Genomic DNA, 27552 nt, shown 5'->3' on the forward strand with positions numbered 1-27552 from the left:
GAGACACCAGTGGTTTAATGGAGAGGAGATCTTACACGTCTGAAACAAAAGGCACCCTACCCCAGCAGACAGGATGTGGCAGTAATCTTTGCTCCTTGGGGGAGAAGCAAAGGGCTACTATTTGCAGGGGAAATTGCCCTCGGGTTGGCTCATCAGTTACCAGGGCAACCGGCAGCTGGGCACCTCCCTCACCGCCCCTCAGGTTAACCACAGTCACAAGGGCAGATGTTCCCCTTTAATAAACCAGCAGGTGGAGCTGTTCTGTTAGAACAGTCACTAGCTGGGGCAGGGGGTGAGCAGGTTCAGGTGAGTAGGGAGTAGGTGAAGCAGGGTCTGGTCGAGCAGATTACAAAGAGCAAGAGAATAGTCATCTTGAGTGTCCTGACCATGCAACCTCCCTTCCATTTCTATTTTAATGGAGCCTAAAAATAGAATTCTCTGTTGAGTCTTGTTAGGTTGATTTTGTGGCTTTTCTGTCACTCACTGGAGCCTCTTCATCTGAAGATTTAAAAGAAAGTATGGGGTTATTTGGAGATTTAGGTGGTTTGGTGGCTGGATTTTCAATGGTGAGGACAGCAGGTGGGACACAATTGAACTTGAACCAGGCAATGAAATGTATTATAAGCTATGTTGAGGAGCTTAGACATGATAACAGTTCAGTTCAGTTGCTCAGTCGTGTCCAACTCTTCGTGACCCCATGCACTGCGGCACACCAGGCTTCCCTGTCCTTCACCATCTCCCTGAGCTTGCTCAAACTTATGTCCATCAAGTCGGTGATGCCATCCAACCAACCATCTCCTCCTCTGTCAATGCTTTCTCCTCCTGCCCTCAATCTTTCCCAGCATCAGGGTCTTTTCCAGTGAGTCAGTTCTTCGCATCAGGTGGCGAAAGTACTGGAGCTTCAGCTTCACCATCAGTCCTTCCAATGAATATTCAGGACTGATTTCCTTTAGGATGGACTGGTTGGATCCCCTTGCAGTCCAAGGGACTCTCAAGAGTCTTCTCCAACACCACAAGGCACCATTAAAAGGTATTAAGCAAGGGTGAAGCATGTTCTTTATGCATTTTAGAAAGATCACTCTTGAACACTGTGGAGAACAGTTTGGAAAGGATCAAACCAGAAGGTGGGAGGCTGACAGTGTATCTCCAGCAGTGACTCAGGATGGCAGTGAACCATGGTAGGCACCATTCAGATTCCAGTGATAACCACAGTGAGAAACAGACAGGACTCAGTGAGTGATTAAATAGGGAAAGCGGTAACACCAGGGTTTCTGGTTTGTTTACAGACTAGTTTGTACCTTCCTGAAACATACTTAGGCTTCACACAGCATTCTCAATGCTTTCTATAGCAATAACCCTTTAATTTTCAAATGTGTTCTCATCCTGTCTCCTGATGAATGCACAGTCATTAAGTAGCTCAAATAGAAAATAAAGATGCAGATTTACTTCATTTGGGCTCAGTTCTGTGGGCCCCAGGCCTAGATAGAGGAAACCAACTCGATTACCTAAACCACAGAAGCTGAAATCCTCTTAACAAAGACTACTCCAGTGATTGACTTGGTCTCTGCCTCCTCTGGCTTAACTAAGTATAAACATACTAATATGCTAGATCTTATTCACAAAAGAATTTCGCTCATCATTTTGAGAAAAAGCCCATGTTTTAAGTAGCAATATTTTTGTAATAAATAAAAAGTCCCTTGACAAGCTCTTATTTAATAACCCCATTTGAATCTCTGTTACTGGGGAAGGTTTCCTAATGACCTAGCTCAACACTGCTGGCTGCATGCTGACTTGATTTGCAGTTATACATAAATATACATACATAAATAGGTGGCTGTCTCCCTGGTGGTAGCTCAAGGACCCAAGGGAAAGAAGTTTTACCCCTAGATATCTTTCCCAGCTCTGTCATGCTGTTTACAATTATCACAGTCATCATTTGTTTCTTCTCACTCTTCCTAAATCCTCTTCTCCTAGTCCCTCTTGAAACAATTCCTATCCCCCAGTCCATGGAAACTGCTCCTCAGGGTCATTTTGCTAAATCCAGCAGTCACATGGTCTCTCTCCTACACAGTCTATCACTCTATTCATTGTGTTTAATCTCTCCCTCTTCCTTCTTCATATGGCTTCAAGGACATCACCTTCTTCTGGTTTTCCTCCAGCTTTATTGGTCTCAGGCTTCCTCACTGCTTCTGTCCATGGTCTCTTGATGTTCAGCGTCCTGGTCTCAGTTCTTAGACCTCTTCTCTTTTCTACAACTTAAACCCTCGATGATCTCATTTAGTCTCATGGTTTTAAATAACATCATCCTCATTACTCTTTAGTTGTATCTCATGAACTCCAAACTTACATCCACAAAAGTGCTTACTCACCATCTCTACTTGGATGTGTACCCATATCACAAATTCAACATGTCAAAAAGGAAACTCCCAGTCTTCTCAAAGTCTGTTCTTCTCAAGAGTCTTTCCCATCTCAGTTGATGGCAACTCGATCCATCTGGTGCTCAGGCCAAAATTCTTTAAGTCACTTTTCTCTTTTTCTTACAACCCACATCTAATCAGTCGAGAAGTCTTATTGCTGGTACCCACAAAATACATTCAGAATCCAACCTCTTCTTACTATTTCCCCCTGCTACCATTCTAATCCACCTGAGCCACTACCATCTCTTGGCTAGATGACTATAAAATTCTCCCAACGGTCTTTCTGCTCACACTCTTGTCAATCCTCAGCACCACAATTCAAGGAGTCCTTTTAAAAAGGAATCAGCGACATCATTTTTCTGGTCAGAGTAAAGGTCAAAGGCTTACAAATACCCAAAGGCTCTTACTTGGTCGGCTCCCACCCCATATCTCACTGACCTCATCTCTGTCACTCTCTACCTTGCTCATGCTGCTCCCGAGCCGCTGGCCTCCTTGCTGATTCTCAGACAAGCTAGACAAAACTTCCCTTAGGACCATTGCTACACCTGTGCCCTCTGCCTGGGATGCTTTTCATCAGGTATCTAGGCCACTCAGCACTGTTCAAGGCTTTGCTCATCTTCACAGTGAGCCTATGCCACCCTTGACTACTGTCACTTGCCCTCAATCCCAGCACTCCCAGCCCCCTTATCCTGCTTTACTTTCATTTTCCATAGCACTTACCACTTTCTACTACATTATATACTCTGCTATTCATTAGGTTCATTATTAATTGTCCCCCCTTCTAGAACGTAGAGCCACAACAGCAGAGATCTGTGTTTTGTTCACTGATGTATCCTCGGTACTAGTAATAGTGCCTGGGACACAGGAGATGCTCAGTAAATACTTGTTGAGTAAGTGGATGAATTTGTTTAGCCTAAGGGCCTTCTGTTACAAAGTGACTATGACTGGGGATAGCTAACACATTCAGCTTCGAGCTTCCAATATGAGCCATTAACATACCTTACAAGATAGAACTGCAACTACAAGCAATATGTCTTTGACAGCTCTCCATTACAGCTCACTCCTTCAACAGATCCTCTGCACCTATGTTCTGCTCTTCTTTGCAGAGTGGGAAATGGATACATTAAGCATTACCTCAGGGTTTGTCCTCCCTAGAATTATTTGGTCTTCTTTCTTAACTCCATGAAGTTTTCACTGTGGCCCAATTCCTCAAGTGCTTGTAACTGAAAAAATTAAATGTGGTTCCATTTAAAAAAAAAAAAAAAGAGTTGGAAATTCCTAAAGGGAGCCAATATCACCAATGTATCTGATTTAGTTTACTGACATCTAGAGAAAATACAAATCATCACTAGACCTTTATAGCAAGAGAGGAGGATAAGGGATAGTAGGAAACACAGGCAGGGGGACTCTGTGCTACTAAGGGTTAACATGATGTGGTCACTGGATGGGGGCGCACGGCTGGGATGAACAGACTGCCTCACGGACTCACATCTTAACTTTGCTTAAACTGGATCCTCTACTAGCTCACAAAGGTTTTGTAGGGCCCCCTCATGCTGCTGGCAACTGGATAGCCTGGAGGGAGCTGTTCCAAGAATTCTTGGCAACACCCACTGAATGAGCAATGCCCAGGTAGGCATATGGCAAGTGATCTTTCCTTTTAGGACTTTTCTTACGATTCCAGACCACTTCCACAGTCTTCCCTATACTGATAATACTCTAACAGTCATTAGGATCAACTAGAAGAGATGTTGAGCTTTTGTGCCATTAGGTACTGAGTTAATCTTCAAATCTCTGTTTCTTATATAGCACTAAGTTGCTTAACCTTAGTCAAAAAGAAATCAACGTGTAAAGAGCCACATTATAGTACTGGGCATGTGGTAGGTACTGGACATCTTTAGTTCCTGCTTCCTACTTCTCTTGTTTTCCTCTAGCCTCTCCCTACCACCACCACCCCCCAACCTCCTTTGAGATGACTATTTTCCGTATTTGTCACTTTCATGGCATATCTGTATTTCTTCTTATTTGGCCCCAGATGTCAGATTGGCTTGCATTACTCCAGACTGAATCATTTGATTTCCTGTCCATGTTCCTAACCTTTCCAGATCCTTTTATATCATTTCTCAGTCATCCCTGATGTTTACAATACCTCTCAATTTAAAGTCATCTGCAAATCTCATTAGCGAACCACTGACTCTCTCCCCTGTGATCCCAGGGCGTGTTGGACAAAACAAGACCTGACACCAATTCACCTCCTTCCTTTTGAGGCACCAGAGCTCTGGATTACTTTAACTTATTACCATTTTACAATATGATCATATCTTTATTGCATATTTATTCCTGGCAAATCTGATACACGAAAATCAGAATCATTTTTTAAGTTTTTCACTTTTCAAAATTTTAATATTATAAATAATTGAGTCATTTAATTATAACTAATATTATGTTTTGTATTCTATAAATATTTATATTATCTTTATAAATAAATATAATAAATTATAAAATTTATAATCTTTATATTATAATAATTATAATAATATAATTCATTATAGTTAAGGTGACTCTTTAACTAGTCACCTTTTTTAGTGTACTTAAAATATGTACCCATTTGCTCACACACACAAAAAAGCCCTCAGTTTTTCAAGACTACTTACTTATAGGTATTTAATGTCTTTATAAGAAATTATTTCTTATATAGCTTTCAGAATAAAACCTAAATTCTTCCATTTTAATAGTAAGCTTTTGAGTAAGTTTTCTCACTGCTGATTCATTGGCTCTTGGCTTCGACTTTCCTCACTCTTTTTCCTGATATACCCAAAATGTTTTCAAATCCCAGCTATTCCTCCTTCCTCAAGAACTTTTTGAGCTCCTTCTCTGCTCCAAGCACTGTACTAGGTGCTGGGATAAATAAAGAAAGAAGTCTCTATCCTCTGGGAGCTCTTAATCCAGGAAGTCACGTGGAAGGAAAGACTATTGCTGCACACCTGCTGTATCCTGGATCTGCCGTGTGTTACTGCATTGAGACCACATGCAAACTCCAGCTTCCAGTGGAGAAGCCAGGGTTTCAGAGAAGTGAAGTTATTTTCCTTTTAGGCAGAGTATGAATAGACCACTTACAGAAGAAATACAAATGGACTGCAGATATATGGGGAAAATATTCACCCTTACTAGTTATCAAGGCAATACATCTTAAATAAACAAATATGCTACTTTTTACCTATCAGACTGAAGAGCAGATAAAGAACTCTGAGTTGGTGGGGTTGAGTAAAACAGGTTCTACTACACGGAGCATCAGAGAATATAAAGTGGTACATCTTCCTGAGAAACAACTTCATAACATGTAACAAGGACCATTACAAGAGGAGTTTACCCTAATGTTCATCACAAGGGTGTGAAATAAACAATGTAACATCTTACACTGAAATTGCACATACCCTTTAAAAATTATATAGAATATGTAATAACCTACAAGATTTTCTGAAGATTAAGTGAAAAAGCACACTCTGAATAGTATAAATAGTATAATAGTATAAATATATACTATAGGATTATAACATACAGAAATGTGTGTGTGTGTGTGTGTGTGTGTAGAAAACAAAAGACTGAAAGACTAGAATAGATACCAATATGGCAACAGGTTATTCATAAGAGGTGGAATGGGGCTCTTTCTATTGGTAGCTTCTAAATTTTAATATACATATTTTAAAAAAGACAAGGAGAAGGCAATGGCACCCCACTCCAGTACTCTTGCCTGGAAAATCCCATGGACGGAGGAGGAGCCCGGTAGGCTGCAGTCCATGGGGTCGAAAAAAGACAAACATATAAAAACGTTCATATATCCAGATTCAGTTATTCCATTGCAATGTAATGAATAATAAAAACCAAAAATTAGGTGACTTGCTTAAAATCACTAGTTTGGTGTGCTGTTAAGCCAGGCTTTCTAACTCTAAAATCCACTGTCTTTCTACACTGCATTCCCCTTCCTCCCCACAGCCCATTACATCATATTTAGAGTTTCTTTCTCTTTGGTTCTTTTTCCTCTTACTTTCTACATCTACTATATCCCTTTCCACCTTTTTCTAACCCATTTTATCAGTAGTCATGCTGTGAACTGGATATTATATGTAATGCAAACCATGTTCATTGGTGAAAAAGGCAAATCCCCACTCCTGGAGAGAACTGGGACAACACATATCAGAACAGGCACAGTCTGACAGCCCTCAAATAAGTCAGCTTGCTTCTTGCATTTAAAATAAAACTGAAATCTGTTTGGTCTTAACTGTGATATTTGGAAAGCATCATGCTTCCTTCTCTACCGAAAGATTTCTTAACTTTTTCAAAATGTAAATTCTTGAAAAGACCACCTGCCCGAAACTCAGATCTCAAACACCAATCCCTAATTTTATTTATAAATGTCAAGATTTCTCTATTTTCACTCACTTACTCAAAAAGCAGGATAAACATCATAGCCTCTCTCTTACTTGGTAAAGTACAACGTTTGGAGCCTCGAGTTGACTGTGTTAGAAATTAGAAATGTCTTTGATGATGCACAGCTGTCTTCATTTCTTAATCACAGATGTCTAAAGCATTCTAGGAAGCTGACTAATGTACCTGGAGAAATGTACTATGTTTTCTCATCCTTTCCCCCGAAATTCTTGTCAGATCAAGAAGGGATGAGTATCCCCTTTGCTTTACAACTACGAACGTAACTAGGAACATACGATGATCTTGAGTAAGACAAGTCCTTACATTTTCCACCACCATTTCCTTCCTGTTCTCATGTACACTTGTCTTAAACATGTGGGCAGTACTGTGATCTTAGTGCTTTCCCCTTTATCTCAGTCTCCTTAGGACAAGATCCCAATATGGCAAAACTTAGTATCAATAGCTGCTATTAGTGCCAAAAGAGAAACAGAGCACTGTTTAGAGTGTAGCCTACTGTCCACCAAGGGGCATCACACTGAAAGTCATCCAGGAGATTTGATCACCCGAAACTGTCCCAGACCAAAGTCAAGGCTCTGAGCTGAGCAATTAAGAACCAAAATTTCTGAAGGCCTTTGTTGAAAGGTTCTCAGCTTTGTGACTCAGAGTTGTCTTTCCCCAAAAGAATTCTATTATCCCACCAATTCCAACTCTTCTTTCCTGCTCTCTTGTGGAAAGCGGGTGATTGTTACTAACCACCTCAATCCACCCAAGGGTGAATTGAAACCCAAAGTTCATCTGAAACCCAAAGTTCATATGCAATTAAGACTTGTGTTCTTTGGGACAGAAGTATCAACAAAGATGTAGTTGGCTTTCCATGTGAGAGAAATACATACCTGAACAGCTCTACTTGGAAGGCCGATGCATTTTACTACACATAAATTACACCTCAATTAAAAAAAAAAACAACTCTACTAACAGACTTAACCCCTCAGGGAACCTGCTCATACTAGACTAACAGCTCTCACAGAGTTTTCTATACCTCCATGTCCTGCTCCATTTTTTTTTTTTCCAAAAAGCAGCAAAAAAAAAAAAAAAAAATTAATATCTTCCCCTTTAACTACAATTATTTTTCTCAGTGTATGTCTTCCATCCAATTATGTGGAATATCACTGAACTTCCTAGGTGAGCAAAAGAGAAAATTTTAAAGCAACTTAGAGAGCCGAAGGGATGAGCTAACTGTAGCCCTGAGAAGTTGAGTGAGCTCTCTGAGGTCACACACATACCACGGCCTAGGAGCAGGCACCTACCCTCCTTGAGCACAGGCTGGGAAAAGCACAAATGACTTCAATGCATCATGGAAAGAATGGGCATTTAAAAAAGAGCAACCCTCTATGTAGCTCAGTCCCAGCACAGAACTATTTTCAACCACCCCAAAATTCTTCCCAAAGAAATACTCACCTCAAAGAATAAATAACATTAAACCAAGAGTTAATAAACATTCAAGCAACTTGAGATTTTATTTTGAAAATAGCTATTTTGACATAATATCCAGTTTGTCGTGTATTAGAATAAATTCTTTACAACATTGATCATCACCACTTCTGGGTATTTGTACATAATCTCTGAGTAAAATATATTCACACTAGGCAAGGCTAGAATATTGAAACTATGACAAACAATGCTTATCTTGAGATGGTTAATAGCAAAACTATAGTAGTTGTACACTAGAACAGATGTTTCAAATGTTTGCCATTCAAAGATAAGCTTGGTGGAACAAAACCAATACAAGTATACATAAATTTCTTGTCTTCTTTGCTATCAGTCTTTCAGAAAGCTGAAGTTACATTATAAACACCTCAAATTTCCACTTCAGAGTGAGCAGAAAAATGAGAAGACATTATTTTCTATTTTACAAAATAAAACACCAAGTCAGAAGAATAAAGCTCATCTTTATGCAATTAACATAAAAGCGTGAGTACACCGATCCTTCTCCAAGAAATAGAGACGCCAGCCCTGCAAGACAGGCAGCCAACAGGCCAAAGAATGGATGGCCAGCACACAGCCTTCTCTGCTCTGCATGACTTACTCAGGACTGATGCAAACTCTGGCAAGTCATTTTTTCTAGACTTCCAAGGATCTTGGACATGTAAACTCAATGATTAAAAGGCATTTTTCTGAATTTGCATGAGGAAATCTAAAGAATCAGAACAAAGATCCAACTGCTTTGCACATGGATAGATGTTCACCATTACACCACAACTCAAATCCAAAGGCAGGCTTTCTGTCAAATTCATATCCAAAGCACGGAGTTCCAAATATGCAACCATATACACTACAGAAAACAAACAGCCTCCTTACGATGAGTAGACTGATTTTGTACTCTGAGATGAAATCAAACATATTTAGTCCTCTAAGAAGGTCTAGTGGAGGCTTAAACTGGGGGGGGGGGGGGGGGGGGGGATATAGAAACTGCTCAGAATAAAAACTGTAAACACTCATCCTAGGAAAAGCATACACAAACATGCAATCCTTGTCTAGACAATGTCTTCAGTAACAGAACTTGAAAATATGAAACTTTCTTTGCTTTTGTCACTGAAGCAAATGTAAACTTTCTACAACACTGTGTGTATACATATATATATATATAAAATAATCAGCTCGTATGTTACTTTAATGCTATAAATACTCATTGACTTTTTGGTACTTTTAAAGCACAGCCAAAATCAGTCTGGAAATCTGTTCTGGATTCCCACGTTGGTTCCCTCTGTCTTGCAGATGCCTAAGAAGTGGCTGGTTCTCTGAAACCACCAGTTCACACCCCTGTGAAGCTGTTCCAAGCTAAGTGGGATTCCAGGGAAAGTGACTGGACTGACCACAGGCCTCACAGGTGCCTAAACAGCAACCTATTTAAACCCAAAGCCACTTCTCAGTCAACTCTATGGTCCAAGGGAGTCCTAACCTGTCTCCTCCCATTTCCCCACCACTTACTAGAGGGGCAGCCACCAACTGGAAGCCTCTGCAATGAGTACAGACAACCCAGCAACTGGGAGCCTTTGCAATGAGTACAAACAACCCAACAACTGGACGCTTTTGCAATGAGTACAAACAAGCAGAAACACAGGGCAGCATTTCTCTAAGTGTACTTCTCAGAACACAAATCCCACATGACACTTACTTTAAAAAAAAATCCACATAAAAATAGGAAAATGGTGTATAAAATACAGGTCCTCATTGGAGTTTGAAACCATCAACAGCATATCTAAGGTTCTGAGAAGCCTATGATAACTTAACTTTGTCTAACCCAGAATTTCCCAAACCTATTTGGCCAAAGACCTCTCGATTCATACAATAACAATATATTCTGCCAAAATATATCTTGAACTGCTTCTCCAAAGAAGTAAAATATAGCTTTAACAAAAACTTACAATATAATTTCAAATTAACAATAATGAGGATATTGTTTATTTTTCTGCATTTTTTAAAGGAACTATTTTGTTTTGCTTTGAACAGTCTTTTATTATAACATTTCACTCTCTATTTATAAACATCCAACTCAAAGTAACCGTTTCTTATATCATTGTTCAAGAATGTTAGTTCTCATCAGTAATCACTGGCCTCCTCACCAGGACAAAAAATTTTTGTATGCTTTCTGATTCTGAGAATACCTCTCCACCTCAATCACAATAATTTTAAGTCTAGGGCAGGTAATCTGGGCTTTAAACAAACATTACACCCTAACATGAGTTTTGAGCTAAATAATTTTACAAACGCTTAAAAAAAAAAAAAGCAAATCACTCTATGTCTCTATGAAAATCAACATTTTGAAGATTTAATTATGCTTCAGTTAAACCCTTTGGTTCACATAACTAACAAATTTCTTAATAATCTAGTAATATCTTAGGAAATATGAAAACATTGAAAAGTAAATGCAAATTACACAGAGCTGAACAAGAGAAAAGGCAAAAAATAATTCTAAGTGCCAGCAACATATACAGAATACTATCATTACAACTCAAATATGCTATGTGGCTCTGCTCAGGATTTCAATTAGATAAATAACTAAACCAAGACAAAGTCAATCACTAAATGCCTGTAAGCCTAAAACAAAAAACACAAACACACACTACACTTTGTTCATCAAAGCATGGTCCTAGTGTTGTTAGCGAGAACACCTGCAAAATAAAGGATTATCACATGGAGACGTGGAGGAGCTTTTCTCAAAATATTGTAAACCCAGATAAACCCAGGTACCATAGGGAGAAAAATATAAACATAATGATCATAGAATGTTTTATATCTTAGGAAAAGGGGTTCTTGGTTTTAGCTTGTTTTTTCTTTGCTGATAAGGCAAAACAAATCTTTAGATAATCATATGTTATAAAGTTGAGTTTGTTTTTGTCTTTAAACTCGGAATGAAATAAATTATATTTAATTTATATTATGCATTTATTCATCTGGAACTGAATACTGAATACTATGTCTGAAGCATTAAATTGTAAATCATAGTTTATCTAAAGATAAATTCACTCTATTGAATTTACTTTTAAAACCCTTTTATTCTGAAATAATTACAGACTCACAAAAAGAAGGTGCAAAAATAGTACAGAGAGCGCCTATGTAATATATCCCTCAGCTTCTTGTCTTTACATGTAAGCATTTGTATTTTGGTTTTGCTGCTGCTGCTGCTGCTAAGTCGCTTCAGTCGTGTCCGACTCTGTGCGACCCCATAGACGGCAGCCCACCAGGCTCTGCCTTCCCTGGGATTCTCCAGGCAAGAATACTGGAGTGGGTTGCCATTTCCTTCTCCAGTGCATGAAAGGGAAAAGTGAAAGTGAAGTCGCTCAGTCGTGTCCGACTCTTAGCGACCCCATGGACTATAGCCTACCAGGCTCCTCCATCCATGGGATTTTCCAGGCAAGAGTACTGGTTTTGGTTTTAGAGGGATACAATTTTTGACAGCTTATGAAAAAATAAACAGTTGATGAAAAAAATCTAATAACCTGGTAAATGACTATTCCTGGAAGAGGCTCTAAGAAAACATACTACTGACTTCAAATGCCACTTTTATCAAATGACACTACCTTTAAAAATTGGTTTTCTGAGATACTATCACTGTTACCAACTTCTGCCTCTTTTGATGTCTATTTTTTTCCATTTTTGTAGACTTCTGAGAACTGTAACTTAGCTCTGATTGAAATAAGCTTTCCCATTCTTCTAAGTTAACATACCTTGCCATATTAAATGAATAGAAATTACAAATGGAAATAAAAATTCTTTGGATTTAATGTAAGATCTCTAGCACTCAAAAAATAAACATATCTAGGTTGAAATTTGATTCATCTGCCAGTGCCAAACTTTTAGGGGAAAAAAACATTGTGTAGGAATGACTATCCTTAAAGGTCTTTTGCAGTTTCTTTGGTGTTATGAGAATGGTCAGCCTTATGGATAACCGATGAGTTTGCGGATAAAAGATCTTTATCTTATGGGAATTATCTGACCAATTTTCTCATCCTATACTTCCGAGAAACATGAACACTAACACAGTCCTTTTTATCATATTATCCTCTACCACAGTGTTTTAAGACTGTGGATCATTTATCTCAGCAAACTCAAACTTTATCCAAAGCATATTCTGACAGGTTGGTCACAAGTTCTCTGTCGAATCCTGAAAGTTGTTCCCTTCCAAGAGCTTCCTATATATGCAGCTGATGCCTGGAGTGGTTTGTGCTCAGTGATAGCTTCCTAGCATCTCATTAGCTTTTACCAAAAAAGCACAACTAAGTAACCCAGCATATAAATTCTCACTTATCTAACTCATACTTCGCCTCTTAGCAAAGATAGTCTGGAAGTATCATGGCCTATATGGCACATAGCTAAAGGCAGTTCAAAGCAGGAATGACTGAAAGGAAATAAAATCATATTTACAGTCGTCTTTTCTACTAAAAAAAGGACAAAACTTGCTATTCTAGAATGATACCTTTTGATTCAACTTTCAACACATCAAACATTACAGTATGCTTATTGGCTGCATCTTTGTGTCATAACACAATACCCCACATTCTTATAAAAATGTAAACACATTTTTCTTACTCATAGACATTAGTCACTTTATTGACAGAAAACTTTACATAACCCCATATTATTCTTTGATTTTGTCTGTGGGGAAACTTGGGAGTTACATTTACCATTCAATTTTAGAGTTAGTATAGTTAGGGTTGGGTTAGTATAGTTCTTTCTCCTACAAATTTTTAATTTTTCCAAAACCCAATTTTAACTGTCCTATTTTACACATGTTTAACAATTGTAAGTCACTTCAAATGCTTTTTGAAAGCTTTAATAGAAATCATAATTGAAAATGACTAACCCTGACGAAAGCATAAACAGATGTCTAATTAATGTACTAACCACCCTTCTTCAGTATACATTAATCCCAGAGGATAATAAAGTTTTACAGTCATGATTTCCAACATAGAATATTGATACAGATTTCCGACTGCTGGAATCTAACAGAAGACTAACACACAACACCATACACACACACACACACACACACACACACACACACACACACACAGACACACACACACACCCCTCTCTACAAACTTCTAACTGCTGGAATCTAAACACATAAAACACACACAGGCACATAGCACATACACCCTCTCTACTGATTTCCGACTGCTGGAATCTAACAGAAGGCTAATACATAAAATACACACACACTCCCACACACCCTCACCCCCCCCACACACACACACACTCCCACACACCCTCACCCCCACCCCCCCACTCTCCCACCTGTTGCAGAAGTAATGTGAAACAGATGAGTGACTTTCTCTCAATGTATCCAAACAGACAACCAAGACCTTGAAGATTACCTTGTTTCTCATTAAAACTTTCAAGAAAAAATATTTATGATGACTTCAAGACTCCTATATAAATAGCTACCTAATACAGAACAAATTGAGAGGATGCAGGTCAAATACTGCTGAGCTCCACTCAGCTCAAATTAGACGAGTCTTCTGACTCCAAAGCTGTTTTCCTAACATGGGGGTTTCAGCAGGATGAGATAAGATTTGCTGAGCACCATAGTAATCTTTTAAGATACTAATCAAAAACATGGTCCTATATTTAAAAAAAACCCCAGAAGTGGTTTTAAGATGGCAGAAGCACCTCAGCCACTAAAATAAGCAAGATTCTAAGTCAAATTACCCACACAGCAAATCTTTTAATAGTTCAGCAACCAATAAATGGGAAATGTTCCTTAAAATCGGCTATTTCCGATTATTCCAAGGAATCCTTCAACTGTAGTTAAACTCTATGGAAAATAATTAGTTGTCATAAAGCTTCTGACTACGTGGTATGTTTCTTAGGAAAGAACACTGGTCTGAGCTAAGCATGGAGAACTTGGACCAGGTACACAGTAGGTGCTTCCAGTTCTGTGGTGGTGGGCTCCTCCTGAGTACTGTTTAACAATTGGGCAAGTGTCGTAAGACTTTACAGCCTGACATAAAAGCGATGCTAACATTCAGCTCTCCTGAAATCAATCCAAGAAAGAGATGACTAGTGTTAAAGACGTACTACAAATACACAGGCCTAAAGCTTCAATAAATTAAAACAGCCCTTGCTAACCTACACTGAACACATCAGCAAATACTGTTATATTGAAGTGCATACAGTCAGACAAATATATGTTACCACCTTTAATATTTATATATATGGTACTAACTCTCCCAAAGGTTAGACTTGTGAGATAATTAAGAAACACATTCCTTGTTGTTTTTTAACCTTAAATACAAGTTTCCTATTAAAGAGAATATTAGAATAATATATTTTTCCTGGTGTCTAAAATAGGCATCAGATTTCTAAACAAAAGAGAAAAGGCCTTAGGCAAAGAGCCACATATTAAATATTCAGACTGCTCTAAGGATACTAAATTAATAAATTAACTTGAATAAATTAAGTGTGCACATTCAGAACAGAAGTGGAGCTTTGGGCCAGCAACCTGTGAACCAAAGGCAAAAATTTGCCAAGGTTAAGGCAGGTTTTTATATACAGTACAATGTATTTTCTCCCCCCCCAAGTTCATTTAGCATTCACGCTGATGTTATATAAAGTGCATTGCCAAGCTAAGACAGAAGCTTCCTAACGAGAAAAAATTTGCTGTCATAGAGTTTCTTTTGTTTTAGAGTCTTCCTTCTACCTATTTTTAGCATTTTCTTTTTGCCTTCACACACTTAGTGTAAGAGATTGCTGCAAAAACGACATGACTTTGGACACAAAGCATGATGACTGTCAGGGTGATAGCCGTTGTAAGGAATTACTTTCTTCTTCTGCTGGAGTCAATTTAAGTGTTGGCAGTTTCCGAGGAGGAAGCTGAGGGCTTTGGCGAAGATTGTCATCCATCTGTGGAAAGTACAAAAGGTACATCTGACTAATAGCTATGGTACCACTAATATGAACCGTGGCGTCCCCATCCAAACTATAGCCTAGAAGACTACAGAACCTTATGTTTCTAGCACTGCTAGAGAAATCTTTTTCTTTCAAATAATCTCTAAAGAATTCTAAACATCATACCTAAATACTGGCTGACTTAGTACATGTATGGGGTTTCCCTTGTGGCTCAGCTGGTAAATAATCCGCCTGCAACATGGGACCGGGTTTGATCCCTGGGTTGGGAAGATCCCTGCAGAAGGGAAAGGCTACCCACTCCAGTATTCTGGCCTGGAGAATTCCATGGACTGTATAGTCCATGGGGTTGCAAAGAGTCGGACACAACTGAGCGACTCTCACTTTCAATTAGTATACGTATAAAAGCAGTATGGCTCATCATCCTTGATGTCTTCACAAAATTACAGTAATGCCACAAAATGAACAGTCTACTGAATTCAACCACAGTACAACTTGGTTTAAGAAATCTTCTAATATTAAGTGTAAAAGCAACATTTCTGTTAGACTACTTTGCACAGGGTACGAAGTATATTCTCATTTGTGCTTCCCAAGACAATTGTAAAGAAAAAAAGACAACCATCCTCTATTTTACAGATTAGCAAAAGGAAGCTCAGAAAGGTTATCAGATTTGCATTAGCAAAACTAGCATTAGAGCTGAAAAGTGAATGCTGGTCTTATTCTAACACTATTGTTCTTTCAACTATACCTCAATGTCTCAATAAAAATGACCTGTACTCCACTCAAAAAGATCACTTCTTTTAGGCTCTGAGTATTTAGACCAAGGAAGGCTAGGAAAAGAGACAGAAGGATAAATACTTTAGACCTAATCCAGAGGCACTGCAAACAATGGATCAGTTCTAAGTCTGCTCTAGAGAAACAAAGTAATGTGGCAGACATTTAGAAAATGTCCAAGAGTTTCAGCAGTACATTAGCATCCCTGAAAACATCAGAAGAGTGGTTATTTAGATCTGAGTCAGACCCTAGAAAACTACCTTTAACCAGGTACCCCAAAACCAGAGTGCAAGGTCCTGGTGTTAAGCTACTTCATAAAAGTCTTGAAAGCAGCTGCCATCGATGACCCAAAACCAAGAGAATACAGCATCTTATCACCTAGCTGGTAGACAGGCTTTTTTTTTTACAGTTTTAACATGTGTAGCACAAAACTCTCTCCTTTCAAGATGCTTTTATAAAGCATAGAGGAAATGTTTCAGCAGAGGTACATGGGGTTTATAATCAAAGGAAAAGAATAAAAGATTAACTCAGTTTTCCAATGGACAAGAGTATTCCCAGTGAACTATTTGAATCAGTTGTGTTAAAATGTCTTTTTTTCCTTGCAAGAACTAAGTTCCTCAAACATAACTCTTTTTTTTAAGCTCTAAATTTTCTGTCTAAATGGTGAACAGTGGTAGTCAAGAGAATTTGTTGTTCTATTGTCTTGTAGCAAACAGTGATCTGTACTGAAGAGCAGATGGGAAGTGGGGTGGGGAGAGGCACTGACACGGGGTCAGGAGACTCTCATACAGTGATGATGCCAAAGTGAACTGTACAGAAGTGGTGGCAGGGCCTCTTGGTTTCCCTTTCTGCAAATATAGGTCTGAAATGAATTTGCCACAGACGGAAATGAAAACTACACTGGACAGTCTTCATCCAGCAGACTAGTATCTACAACAGTCTGAATAATTTTTCCATTATCCACACTTAACTCTTGGTGTATTTCCTCTCATGAGATTTACTGGGTTGGGCTAAGAATTAAGACAAACTTGGCTTTCATTCAGCTTATCCAAACTTTAACAAGAGGTACATAAGTAAGACGTTAAGTGTTAGTGGCTCAGTTGTGTCTGATTCTTTGCAACCCCTTGGACTGTAGCCCATCAGGCTCCTCTGTTCATGAGATTCTCTAGGCAAGAATCCTCGAATGGGTAGCCATTCTCTTCTCCAGGGGATCATAAAGTGAAGTGAAGTGAAAGTTGCTCAGTCGTGTCCGACTCTTTGCGACCCCATGGACTACAAAGTCCATGGAATTCTCCAGGCCAGAATACTGGAGTGGGTAGCCTTTCCCTTCTCCAGGGGAGCTTCCCAACAAAGGGATCGAACCTAGGTCTCCCACATTGCAGGCGGATTCTTTACCAGCTGAGCCACAAGGGAAGCCCAAGAATATACCATAAAAAGAAATAAAATGGTTACTCCAGAGAGTGGCAGTTGTAAACCTGGCTATTACCACCAGTAGTAATGGATACGTAACTTCATTCACGAGTTACATAGCTGACTAACTACAAAGCCCATGCTGGAATCCAATTACTAGGGTTCAGATTCTCTCTCTACTTCTTGCCAGCTGAATGACCTCGGGCAGATGATGTTATAAGCTATCCTTGAAGCTTCAGTTATCTCATCTGTAAAATGGGGATAACAGAGTACCTGCACACACAGGGTTGCTGTGAGATTAAATGAGATAACTCATATAAAGCTCATATGATACAGTGCCTGTTACTCAATCCCCCAAACCTCTAGCCAGTGTTATTAGGCCATAATGACCCCTAAGTTTGTGAAAGAATGAAGCATTATCCATTTGTGTAAGAAAAAAGCCAGTTTATCAAACACTTCAGGAAAAAACTGTATAACTCTCTTTTTCCACCTAGAATCACCCTTGAAATTTCCATTGTTGGTTCCCTCCCCTGCCCAATTCCTCGATATTTCTCTCAACAAATGCATACTCCCTAAGTGGCAAATATCCACACTAGCCAAAAATTGTAAACAACATTTAGAACAGAGGATAGGAAGGAGAGAAAATAAAAACATTTATGTGAAAGAAAGAAAAAGACACCATAGTGCTATTAGTTAAGAAAGAATAAGCACAGGAGCTTACGATCAAGAAATGTTAACCCTTAGAGACGGAAAGAAGCAGACAAGCAAGCAAGAAGTGTTTTTCTGTTTCTTTCTCTCTCCCCCTTTTTTTAAAAAGCCACAGTCTCTTAACTTGAAAAGTACTGCTAATTGTGTGGTAAAAGTAACCCAATGCTATTATCAGATCTTTCCCCCAAACAATCAGTCCATTACTGGCTTCAAAACACTGTATTTTGTACTGCTTTAGAATAAATGTATATTCAAACAACTTTCTGAAAAAATAAACTTAAAAAAATAAAAAGGTAAATGTAATGCATAACCCAAATTACAACATTAACTGCTGAAAGGAAAATGCTGAACTACTACAAAATAACGATTGAAGTAAACTTGACCTTTTCAATCAAGTTGGATTCCTTATTTACAAGTTGTGTCAGTTTCTGTAGATTTGCATCTACCGTTTCTTGTCCAGCAGGAGAGATGCCTAAGAAGGCAGGACAGAAATCAGAAAGAGGAAATTTTGAAAGCCTTACAAGCTGTTTAGATTCAAAGAATATTGAGTCTATCCACCCCCTAAGTGCTCCATCCCCCACCCACCTCCCCAAAAAAGCAAAGTGAAAAACCATTCTCGGTTCAAAGGCAAACTTAAGAGACACAGTAATACTCCAAAACCAAATCCTAAGCCAAAGGACTCAATGTGTCCTTAAGGAGACCCAGTTAGCCAAGTGTTATGCAGACAGCCAAGGTCATTAATAAGAGCACAACAGTCTTCACTGCCTTCTCAAATTTGATTTGTTCCTTTTCCCCACTCATTTCAATTAGGCCTTTAGTTACAACTACTGCATTTGAACAGCTTTCTAAGGGTCAAACAAGTATCCACCAAGCCTCCAAAGTACTTGAATGGACTTTAAAAAATACAGATTTCTGGGATCTCTTCCAGGAATGGATTCTATTCTAATTCAGTGAATCTAGTATAGGACTCAAGATTTTGTATTTGTTCTGTGGTCAGGTTTGCTAATCACTGCTCCCAAGTAACAAGGTTGAAAATTACTCAGTTTCATGACTTCCAAACTACTAACCCCTCCCTTGTTACATACAAGTGTATTATATACAAAACACATAACCCACTATATAAAAAAATAAACTCTTCCCAAGCCAATGGTCCTTATGACTTCTATTTCTTAAAAGGACAATTTTTGCCAACTTTCCCCACACAAACTTAGTGTCCCAATCACTTAAGCACAAGGCCCCACACTCCCGAAGAAGCAGAGCCTAAGTGACAGGTGCCCTCTATTTACTATACCTCCAGTCTGGTGCAATCAGTTTTCAAGTAGTGGAATCATGGGAGTGTACCTCACCAAAATCAATCTGCTGCTCATTTCTGTTCACGCAGGAAAATGCTAGAAGCAACATTTAAAGTAATTGCCCATTTGCATTAGGATAAAGGCTATCTTTCAGCAGGGACACAATAAATACCTGTGGTTAACTTTTAGAAGAAAATGACCCACTTCAAAGGGGCAATATTTTAAGAACAAGAAGCAAGAACTGTATAAAATCCAGAAGAACAGACAAAAGACAAATAGATATTTCTCTATTGAAAGAAGAACTAACACGTGGGGAAAAAAATAAGGTTGGAAAAAATGCCACTTTTTGAAGTTTTATCACCCAGGATTTAAAGACAATATACACACGTTTTAAATAAGTAATGGATTTGGTGTATACATCCTTAGGAGAATATGCAAATATTCTATGCAAACAAAGAACAGGTGAAGAAGAACCAACTTACCTCCAAGACTAACTCTAAAATAACTATTTAGGATGTCATCACAAAAGCGACACAGGTTGGAGAGCTGCTTCAAATGTTCTTGTAACTGAACTTTAGGAAAACATACTTTATAAAGAGGTGCGAGAAAACCAAACACATAGGCATCCAAAGTGGAAGGCCTGAAAATAAATTAAGGATTTTTAAAAAGCACATAAGAAAATATTAATCTGGGATTATGCTAAAAACTTTCTCTCAAATACATTTATCAATTCTGCAGTATACAGTCTAGTCTTTTAAAAGGTTTACTACCCATTTGGGCTTATAAAAATGAAGCAACTAGGGTTTTACTCATTAGTAGTTTTTTAAAATACTCTATACCCATTTTATGGAGAAGGAAATGGCAACCCACTCCAGTACTCTTGCCTGGAGAATCCCAGGGACAGAAGAGCCTGGTGGGCTGCCATCTATGGGGTCGTACAGAGTCGGACACGACTGAAGCGATTTAGCAGCAGCAGCAGCAGCATACCCATTTTATTAAGAAGAAAATTTAAGTTGTAAATTAAAAGATTCATTTTTACTCACAGGCATCATATAGAGACTAGAGACTGGGTGGGAACAGTCTTAAAAGTTTCAAAGTCACATATGCAACATATTAAGTCAACGTTAGATTACCCCAACAGAAAGTTTCCTATAGTGAAAAATCCACTAAGTATTTTTTTAAGTGGCAAACTCATTGAGGATGGGGTAAGAGGACCAGGCAAGGGAACTTGCTTTAAGTAACTGCTCAATGGATATATGCAAACAAAACATTAAAATGGTTTTATAAGGGAATGTACTCACATATCTCCAAAGAAAAACTGAGATGTTCCCAATCTGTTTGACAGAAGATTTAGGCACTCCTTCGCATCTCTGTATATCTAATAAGGATGAAATTACATCTCAAAAGTAGGAAAGATGCTCGAGAACTCCTTTTCAGGCTGGCATCGAAAAGTATTGGGCAGGCCAACAAGTTTGTTCAGGTTTTTCTGTACCATCTTATCTTACAGAAAAACCCAAACGAGTTTTTTGGCCAACCCAATAGTTTCATCCCTGCTCTCTCTCTTGTCCCTCCTCCAGAGAGCACTTGCTCTGAAGGTAATTCCAACCATACCTGAGCTTCTACTTCTCGAAGGTGGTAGAGGGGAGGCTCTCCCCTGGTCAGGAGAATCCTATTCAGTGCTCCCTTAGACATTCTTCCAGGCAGGATCAAACTCAAGGGAAAAGGCATTTGTGAGGCAAACCATGGCTTTGTCACAGTAAAGTAATTATCACTCTCAACCCAGAATGTGTGAAGCTGCAAAAGGAGGGGGAGAAAACACTGTAAGGATATTCTTTTATTCAAAGAAGATCATTCAGTAGATGTAAAACTTTTTCATAAATATCTCTGAGTGAAGTTAACTTCATACCCATTTTCCAGTTAGGATGACTCAAGGATAAATCAAGATTTTTAAATATGTGAGTTTTGTTTTGCTCTATCCCAAGCATCCAGAATAAGGCCTGGAACATACTAGGTGCTTAATGAATATTTTCTGAATGAATTACAGTTGGCCCAAATCTACACATGGAGCAACAAACTCTGTCTTTCACAGAGAATTTTTATTTCCAAAATGACACTGTCTTTCACTTTGTTGGTTCCTATACTAGTTGAAAGTCTAACAGAATCAACCCAGTTTCACAGTTACATGAAACAATCGAAAATAATACATAAATGAAATTTCCTCTCTTAAGCCTCTTCCATTATTTTTCTTCTAAACAGACCAAGTACATTCTCAGTAAGTCACTAAAATACTGTAATATTCACCAATGCTCACCACTGCAGGAAGAAGTTTCTCTTCAAGGAGAGCAATGTAAGCTAGCGTATCTGCCCCTTGTTTTGCTGAAAGTTCATAATCAGCATTGTATTTCTGTTAAAAAATATAAAACCCAAAACCTCATAAGTCAAGAACATCCCCAAACAGTGAAGCTAAATAAACTAGGAGTCCTATTCTTCCTCAAAAATGGCAAACATATTAAAAGGGAAAAGAGAAATACAAATTCAGTAACAAATGCTACTTACTGCAAATAAAGTTCTGAACATAGTGTCATAAGGTCCATAAATGTTAGTTTTAGTTTTTATTTTTAATTATTAACTATTACTTCAATGATTGCTAATGACCTTAGTTTAGTGCATGGCATGTAGTACAAACTTAATAGAAGCTATTTTAATTTTTGTTAATTTATAATAAGGAAAAGTTCTAATTAGTTATGTTTTCCCCATGAAAAGAGAAAACTTTCCCATTTAGAAAAGTTCTAAATTTTGTTGACATAGGACTTCCTTAACTTTCACGTTTATATAAATTGCTACATGTTTAAACATTTTAGATATATAAATCTTGGCATGTTGAGGTATTTTGGATACATTATTTCATGAAACATTTAACTGCAACTATTAGTTTAAGTACTTTTAAAAAATAGTTGCTAGTTGATAGGAACTCAGACCTCACACCAAGCACAAAATGTGTAGTAGTTATGCAACTAAATTTACAACCATATCAATAAGTGTAATAGTGAAGATAGCTAAATTGAATCTACTTATACCTAAACTTCAATAAAAGCCAAGCAAAGTGCATGAACATATAAGTTGACTATAACTCGCTATATGGCTTTCGAATCACAGTACAACTCATAATTTACAGCAGTGACTCTCAGATTTATTTTTTCAATCAAACCCTATGTATCTCCAAGGTGGTTCGGTGGTAAAGAATCTGCCTGCAATGCAGGCGACCCGGGTTCAATCCCTGGGTAGGGAAGATCCTCTGGACAAGGGAATGGCAACCCATTCTGATATTCAACCCACTCTGATAATCGCTATGGACAGAGGAACCTGGTGGGCTGCAGTCCATGGGGTCACAAAGAGTCGGACTCAGCTGAAGTGACTGAGCACGCATGCATGCATGTATCTCCAAAAAAGAATTCTAAAAAAATGTTTTTAATGTTTTTCTTTTTTTAAAGTAACATGCAGGGATGGAGAATCTACTTACAAAAAGGACCACCCACCTGTTTTCTTAAAAAGTTTAGTATTTTTGCCGGCTGAGAAATAGTATTGTCTTCAGTTGTCAAAACTGGTACATCTCCTATAATCAAAAAACATTTTACACACAAGGAAGCATTTCGATATCCTTTGAAGAGATCCCAGTACCCTTAAAACTATACCAATCACATTTGGAGGAGGAAAAAATAAGTAAGATATCTTAGGTTTTTGCAGTTTTACACATACACACAGTTTTGGAGAGCATTTCATTTCTCATTTCACTTATTTGGCTTGTCCTTTGAAGTATTACTCAGAATGATCAAAACATAAGCAACATACAGTCAAGGTCATGGTGAGAACTAAAACCCCAAGGTACTCCATGGCTACATGCCTCCTAGCTTTACATGAGAGGGGGGAGGATGCAGAAAGGGGGCAGAAAGGAGCGTTTAAAAGTTTACAGTGTACCTCTTGAACCTCTCCAGGTGTTATCTATGACATTGACTTTCAGGGGTGCACCAGAAAATTTGGCGTAAGCCTGAAAGAGAGTTTGCAATAAAACATTTTAGACTGAGTACTAAAGGAAATCTGCATTGCAGCTTGACTTCAAACCTGGGTCCCCCGAAAGGTAGAAACATCAGACTCCGGGGTTGCACCCCTCCCCAGACTTCTAGCCGGCGTTGCGCACGCCAGCTACCAGGACTTTGGGGACTTATTTCACCCCCACCCCAACATTCAGGGGATACAGAGCAGGGAGCGCGCGCCCCCTGCTTTGGGCTTTCATTCCACCGCCCAGACAGCTTTGCAAGATTGAAAACACTCGGAGCCAAGCGGAGAAACCATGACTTCCCCCTCTGGCTTCGGCGGGGACACAGGCTAGGCTGTAACTTCTCGGACGCAAGGGAGCCCAGATTGCTGCAGCAAGCAGCTTCCGGGCCGGCCCGGGCCGGAGCGCCACGCGGGAACCACCTTTAGCCGCCGGGACCCGGCCAGCCAGCCTCGCGCCTCTGGCCCCGCCCCTTCTTGCCCGCGCCCGCGCCCGCGCTAGCGAGACGGCCTCACCATCACCACCAAGGAGTCGCTGTGCACCGACGGGAGCCCCCAGCCGCCTCCCCAGCAACTGAGCTCCAAGGGGGCAGCCATCTTGCCGGGGCCGACCTTTGTTATCCCGGAAGTGCTTTTGCCACCTACTTTCCGGCAGGTGGAAACACGGGGGCGGGGCGAGAAGGAGAGACGAGATCTCTCTGGGGACCGGGAGAGATGCGGGAAGGACCCCTGGAGTGGTTAATCGCATGCCTAGAATCGGCTTGGCCTAGGGGTTGATAGTCCTGGGCAGTAAGTCAGATAGCCTGCCAGTAGTAAATCCCCAGATACTTACTGCGTGCCTAATGTGTCCCATGGAGAAGGAAATGGCAACCCACTCCAGTATTCTTGCCTGGAGAATCCCATGGACAGAGGAGTCTGGCAGTCCATGGGGTTCGGACATGATTTAGCGACTAAAGCAAGCAATGTGTCCCAAGCCCTTTGACCATTACTACCCTGGGCCTACACTAACCCATTTGTAGAACTAGGCCTAGCAGTTTAGTCACAAGATTGTTCTGTTTAAAACTATGACATGGGGGTAAAGAACTTGACGTACATAGAAGGCACTCTAATTGTTTGCCCTCTCTCCCCCCATATATTTGGCTTCTGCTTCTTGCCATTCTCAATCTCAATTAGTCACCTGCGTGTTTACTTGTTACACTTTTTCTAAATGTAGCAAGTTTCCTGGAGTTTGAAGAATTCTGCCATTCTTCAGTCTGGAATATCTTTCTTTCGTCACTGGCTCTGCTCCCTCAAAGATGAGCTTAGCTGTCACCTCCCTGGTACAGTTTTCCAAAATCAGGAACTTCTGGACCCCTGCAGCCTCTTGTACATACTTGAATTGTAGCTTCTACTTGATAACAAACTTTTTGCCTTTCAGTGTACTGAAAGTTCTTGGAAGACAGAACAGGGCTGGCTTCCTACATGTGAGACCTCTGCAATCACACAGAGACCTGTGCTTAGAAAGCTCACACTTGCCTGAATGTTCTGGTGTTATTGTCTTGAAATTATTAATAATTTTTGAACAGAAGGCCCTGAGTTTTTTATTTCAATTGGGCCCTGCAACATGTTATCAGTTGTGTCTGTGGGCCTTGTAGGCATGAACTACATGTTTGTTAAACATCAGACTGACAATTTCTCAGAAAAGCTGAGGAAAAAAAGAGGAAAGATGGACCTTGGAAATGCCTTGATCATAACGTGCTCTCTGGGTCTTGAAATTAGGGGTTGGGTACCAGGTGTCTTTCTAGAAGGCACAGTAGACTTTCTTTCCTTTCCCATGCCCCTGAGATGGTTGGGTCCTTTTAAATAACTGAAAACTCAAAAGAAATCTCTGCAAATTTTCCTAAAGTTACAACTCAACAAGTAATGCTAAACAGTCCCTTACTGTTTACATAGCCATCTAAATTACAGTATCAATCTGCCAGAGTCCTTTTTCATGTTTCAAAGGCAAGAGTTTGAATCTTCTCAGAAATGGGTAGAGAAGTTATGTCAAAGGTGAGATTCCATTAACAATACTTAAAATTGGAAAACGTGCAACATAAATATCATTAAAATTGAATGTCAAAATATTTATTGAGCAGCTGCTATGTCCAAAACACCGTAAAATTCTAGGACGACACAGAGATAAATAAGTTATGAATTCTATTCTCAGGAGTTTATAGTCGACAAAGGAGACAAAGAATTAGGTGTAACAAATCAGATTATCATGAGAAAAGTTAGAGAGAAAAATAAAATACTGTGGAAGCAGAGAGCAGGAATGATTATTACTAATGATTATTGATTCCTCTATGGAATCAATGGAGACTGTTTAGTCTTAAGTATAAAGAAGGTAATTCAACTTTCAGATTCAAGTAATTGTACCTCCCTGTTTAGAGGTTTAAAATCCCAAGCCATAAATCTCAGAGTCCAAATACGACAATTAGGCATTTTAAATAATCCTACACAGAGAATGTATGTTGCTTGAGTCTTGTTTATAGCAGGGAGGGGTGTTAAAGTGGATGTACATTCTTTGTGGAGACACAATTATTATTAATTACTCAGCTACTATTACAAAGGACAGTTTCATTTGCATTAAAGGGAAATTGAATCTCTTAGCATTGCGTTGAGACAGAGAATAGCATGCTATTGCTTTTGATGAGAGAATCTTTTACACACAGGTTTATTTGTATCTATTTAATAGCAGTTTTTTTATTGCTGCAATTCCTCTGGAGAGTCTATATTTGCTAGATTGAATTTTAAAACCCTAGCACAGTTGATTGCACAACCAGGCTGAGTATTGTTCCAGAGAACCACACAGAAAGCCGAAAACTTCAGGAATTATGCCTTGTATGGATGGGTAGTTGGCCCCTGTGCATTTTTATGGATGCTAAAGAATATTGTTCAAAGTTTGTCAAAATCATAATTTCAGATTCCTACCAGGAAGCATACTGTCTGCAAAACATTTATGTATGTGTGGGATGACCTGAATTACAACTTTATAATGAGTATTCCAGACAATGTTGTCCCTGAAAAAGAAATCTTATTTTTCAAAATATAGACATTAAAAATAGTTTCATCTAGTGATGGTCATCTGGACTCCAGGGACTTGATCTTGGCATCCATTCCTATCCCTCATGTGTTCCTTGACTTAGGAGCCATGTTGCAGATTCTGTAGGATCTTTTGTCTGGGTTGTTAAGAATCTGTGAAATGGTGCTGTCAGCAAAGATGAAAGTAACAAGTGATCGTACGTTATGAACTAGAAATCCTTGAATGTCACTTTTAACTGTAAACTTCTATAAGTCATTTCCATGTTCAGATATGGAATTCTTGGGGAGGAAAATAACAAATACTGAATGGAAATCAGGAGAACCAGTTTCCTGACTTTGTTTCTAAATAGCTCTATGACCTTGAGCCAATTATTTTACCCTTATTCCTCGACTCACTCACTTATAAAGTAAGTAGTTCTGAGATACTATCATTTTGTGTCTGATAAGCATTTAATAATAGGGGACATTCATGGAACAATTTCTGCATGCCGGAAATTGTTTCAAGTATCCAACATAACACATTTGACCTTCATAATGACTCCATGAGGTAAGTACTGTAATGTTCCCCTATTTTCATGGAGGGAAATTAAGGCACAAAGTTGTTGATTAACCTTCCCAAGGTCACCTAGCCAACAGGTGATAGAGACAGGATTTGAGCCCAGGCATTCTAGGCTCATACTCTTAAACACTATGTCATTCTGCCTGTAGCCTTCATCTTTTAAAAAAATTTTATTGAAATATAGTTGATTTACAATGTTGTGTTAGTTTCAGGTAGTACAGCAAAGTGATTCAGTTGTATGTGTGTGTGACAGAGTGTACAACAACAAAATATATATATATTCTGTTTTAACTTTCTCTTTCATCATAGGTTATTGTAAGATATTAAGAATAGTTCTCTGTGCTGTACAGTAGGTCCTTGTTGGTTATCTGTTTTACGTATAGTAGTGTGTGTATTTTAATCTCAAACTCCTAATTTATCCCTTGCTCCCTTTCTCCTTTAGTAA

At 38.9% G+C, this 27552-nt stretch overlaps 2 protein-coding genes across 12 annotated transcripts in view; one reads left to right on the forward strand and one right to left on the reverse strand.

Annotated features, from left to right (window-relative positions):
• On the reverse strand, positions 1-25909 carry MTX3 (metaxin 3). 9 transcript variants are annotated; one of them, XR_014058476.1, is made up of 10 exons: positions 24002-24109; positions 23408-23477; positions 22969-23045; positions 21744-21836; positions 21044-21226; positions 20734-20810; positions 19915-20072; positions 19432-19528; positions 18524-18612; positions 12920-15245 (listed from the first exon to the last, which is right to left on the reverse strand). XR_014058476.1 is itself a non-coding variant. In XM_081506033.1 (9 exons), exons 1-9 carry the CDS (start codon positions 24080-24082, stop codon positions 15135-15137), a joined length of 939 nt encoding a protein of 312 aa, XP_081362159.1. In that variant the 5' UTR covers positions 24083-24094; the 3' UTR covers positions 12920-15134. The 9 variants fall into 9 exon arrangements, 5 of the variants coding, with proteins under 5 accessions (XP_081362159.1, XP_081362154.1, XP_081362155.1 ...); XR_014058474.1 differs by lacking the exon at positions 23408-23477 and having other exon boundaries at positions 24002-25909; XM_081506033.1 differs by lacking the exon at positions 19432-19528 and having other exon boundaries at positions 24002-24094.
• The window catches only part of THBS4 (thrombospondin 4), a 268357-nt gene that overhangs the window by 151157 nt on the left and 89648 nt on the right, over positions 1-27552 (forward strand). The window lies entirely within an intron of this gene.

This window comes from Giraffa tippelskirchi, chromosome 7 (assembly GCF_054371585.1).
Source record: "Giraffa tippelskirchi isolate mGirTip1 chromosome 7, T2T-mGirTip1v1.2.pri, whole genome shotgun sequence".
Lineage (NCBI taxonomy): Eukaryota > Metazoa > Chordata > Mammalia > Artiodactyla > Giraffidae > Giraffa > Giraffa tippelskirchi.

What these genes read in the sequence shown, in the direction of transcription:
- MTX3 (XM_081506028.1), bottom strand. Translation starts at nt 24,233, where the DNA reads ATGCGATTAACCACTCCAGGGGTCCTTCCCGCATCTCTCCCGGTCCCC. An exon ending in TAAACTTTTTAAGAAAACAG is followed by an intron (nt 21,837 to 22,968) that starts GTGGGTGGTCCT and finishes ATTTTTTAACAG; the next exon opens with AAATACAATGCTGATTATGA. An exon ending in CAGTTTTTCTTTGGAGATAT is followed by an intron (nt 20,073 to 20,733) that starts GTGAGTACATTC and finishes ATTTATTTTCAG; the next exon opens with GCCTTCCACTTTGGATGCCT.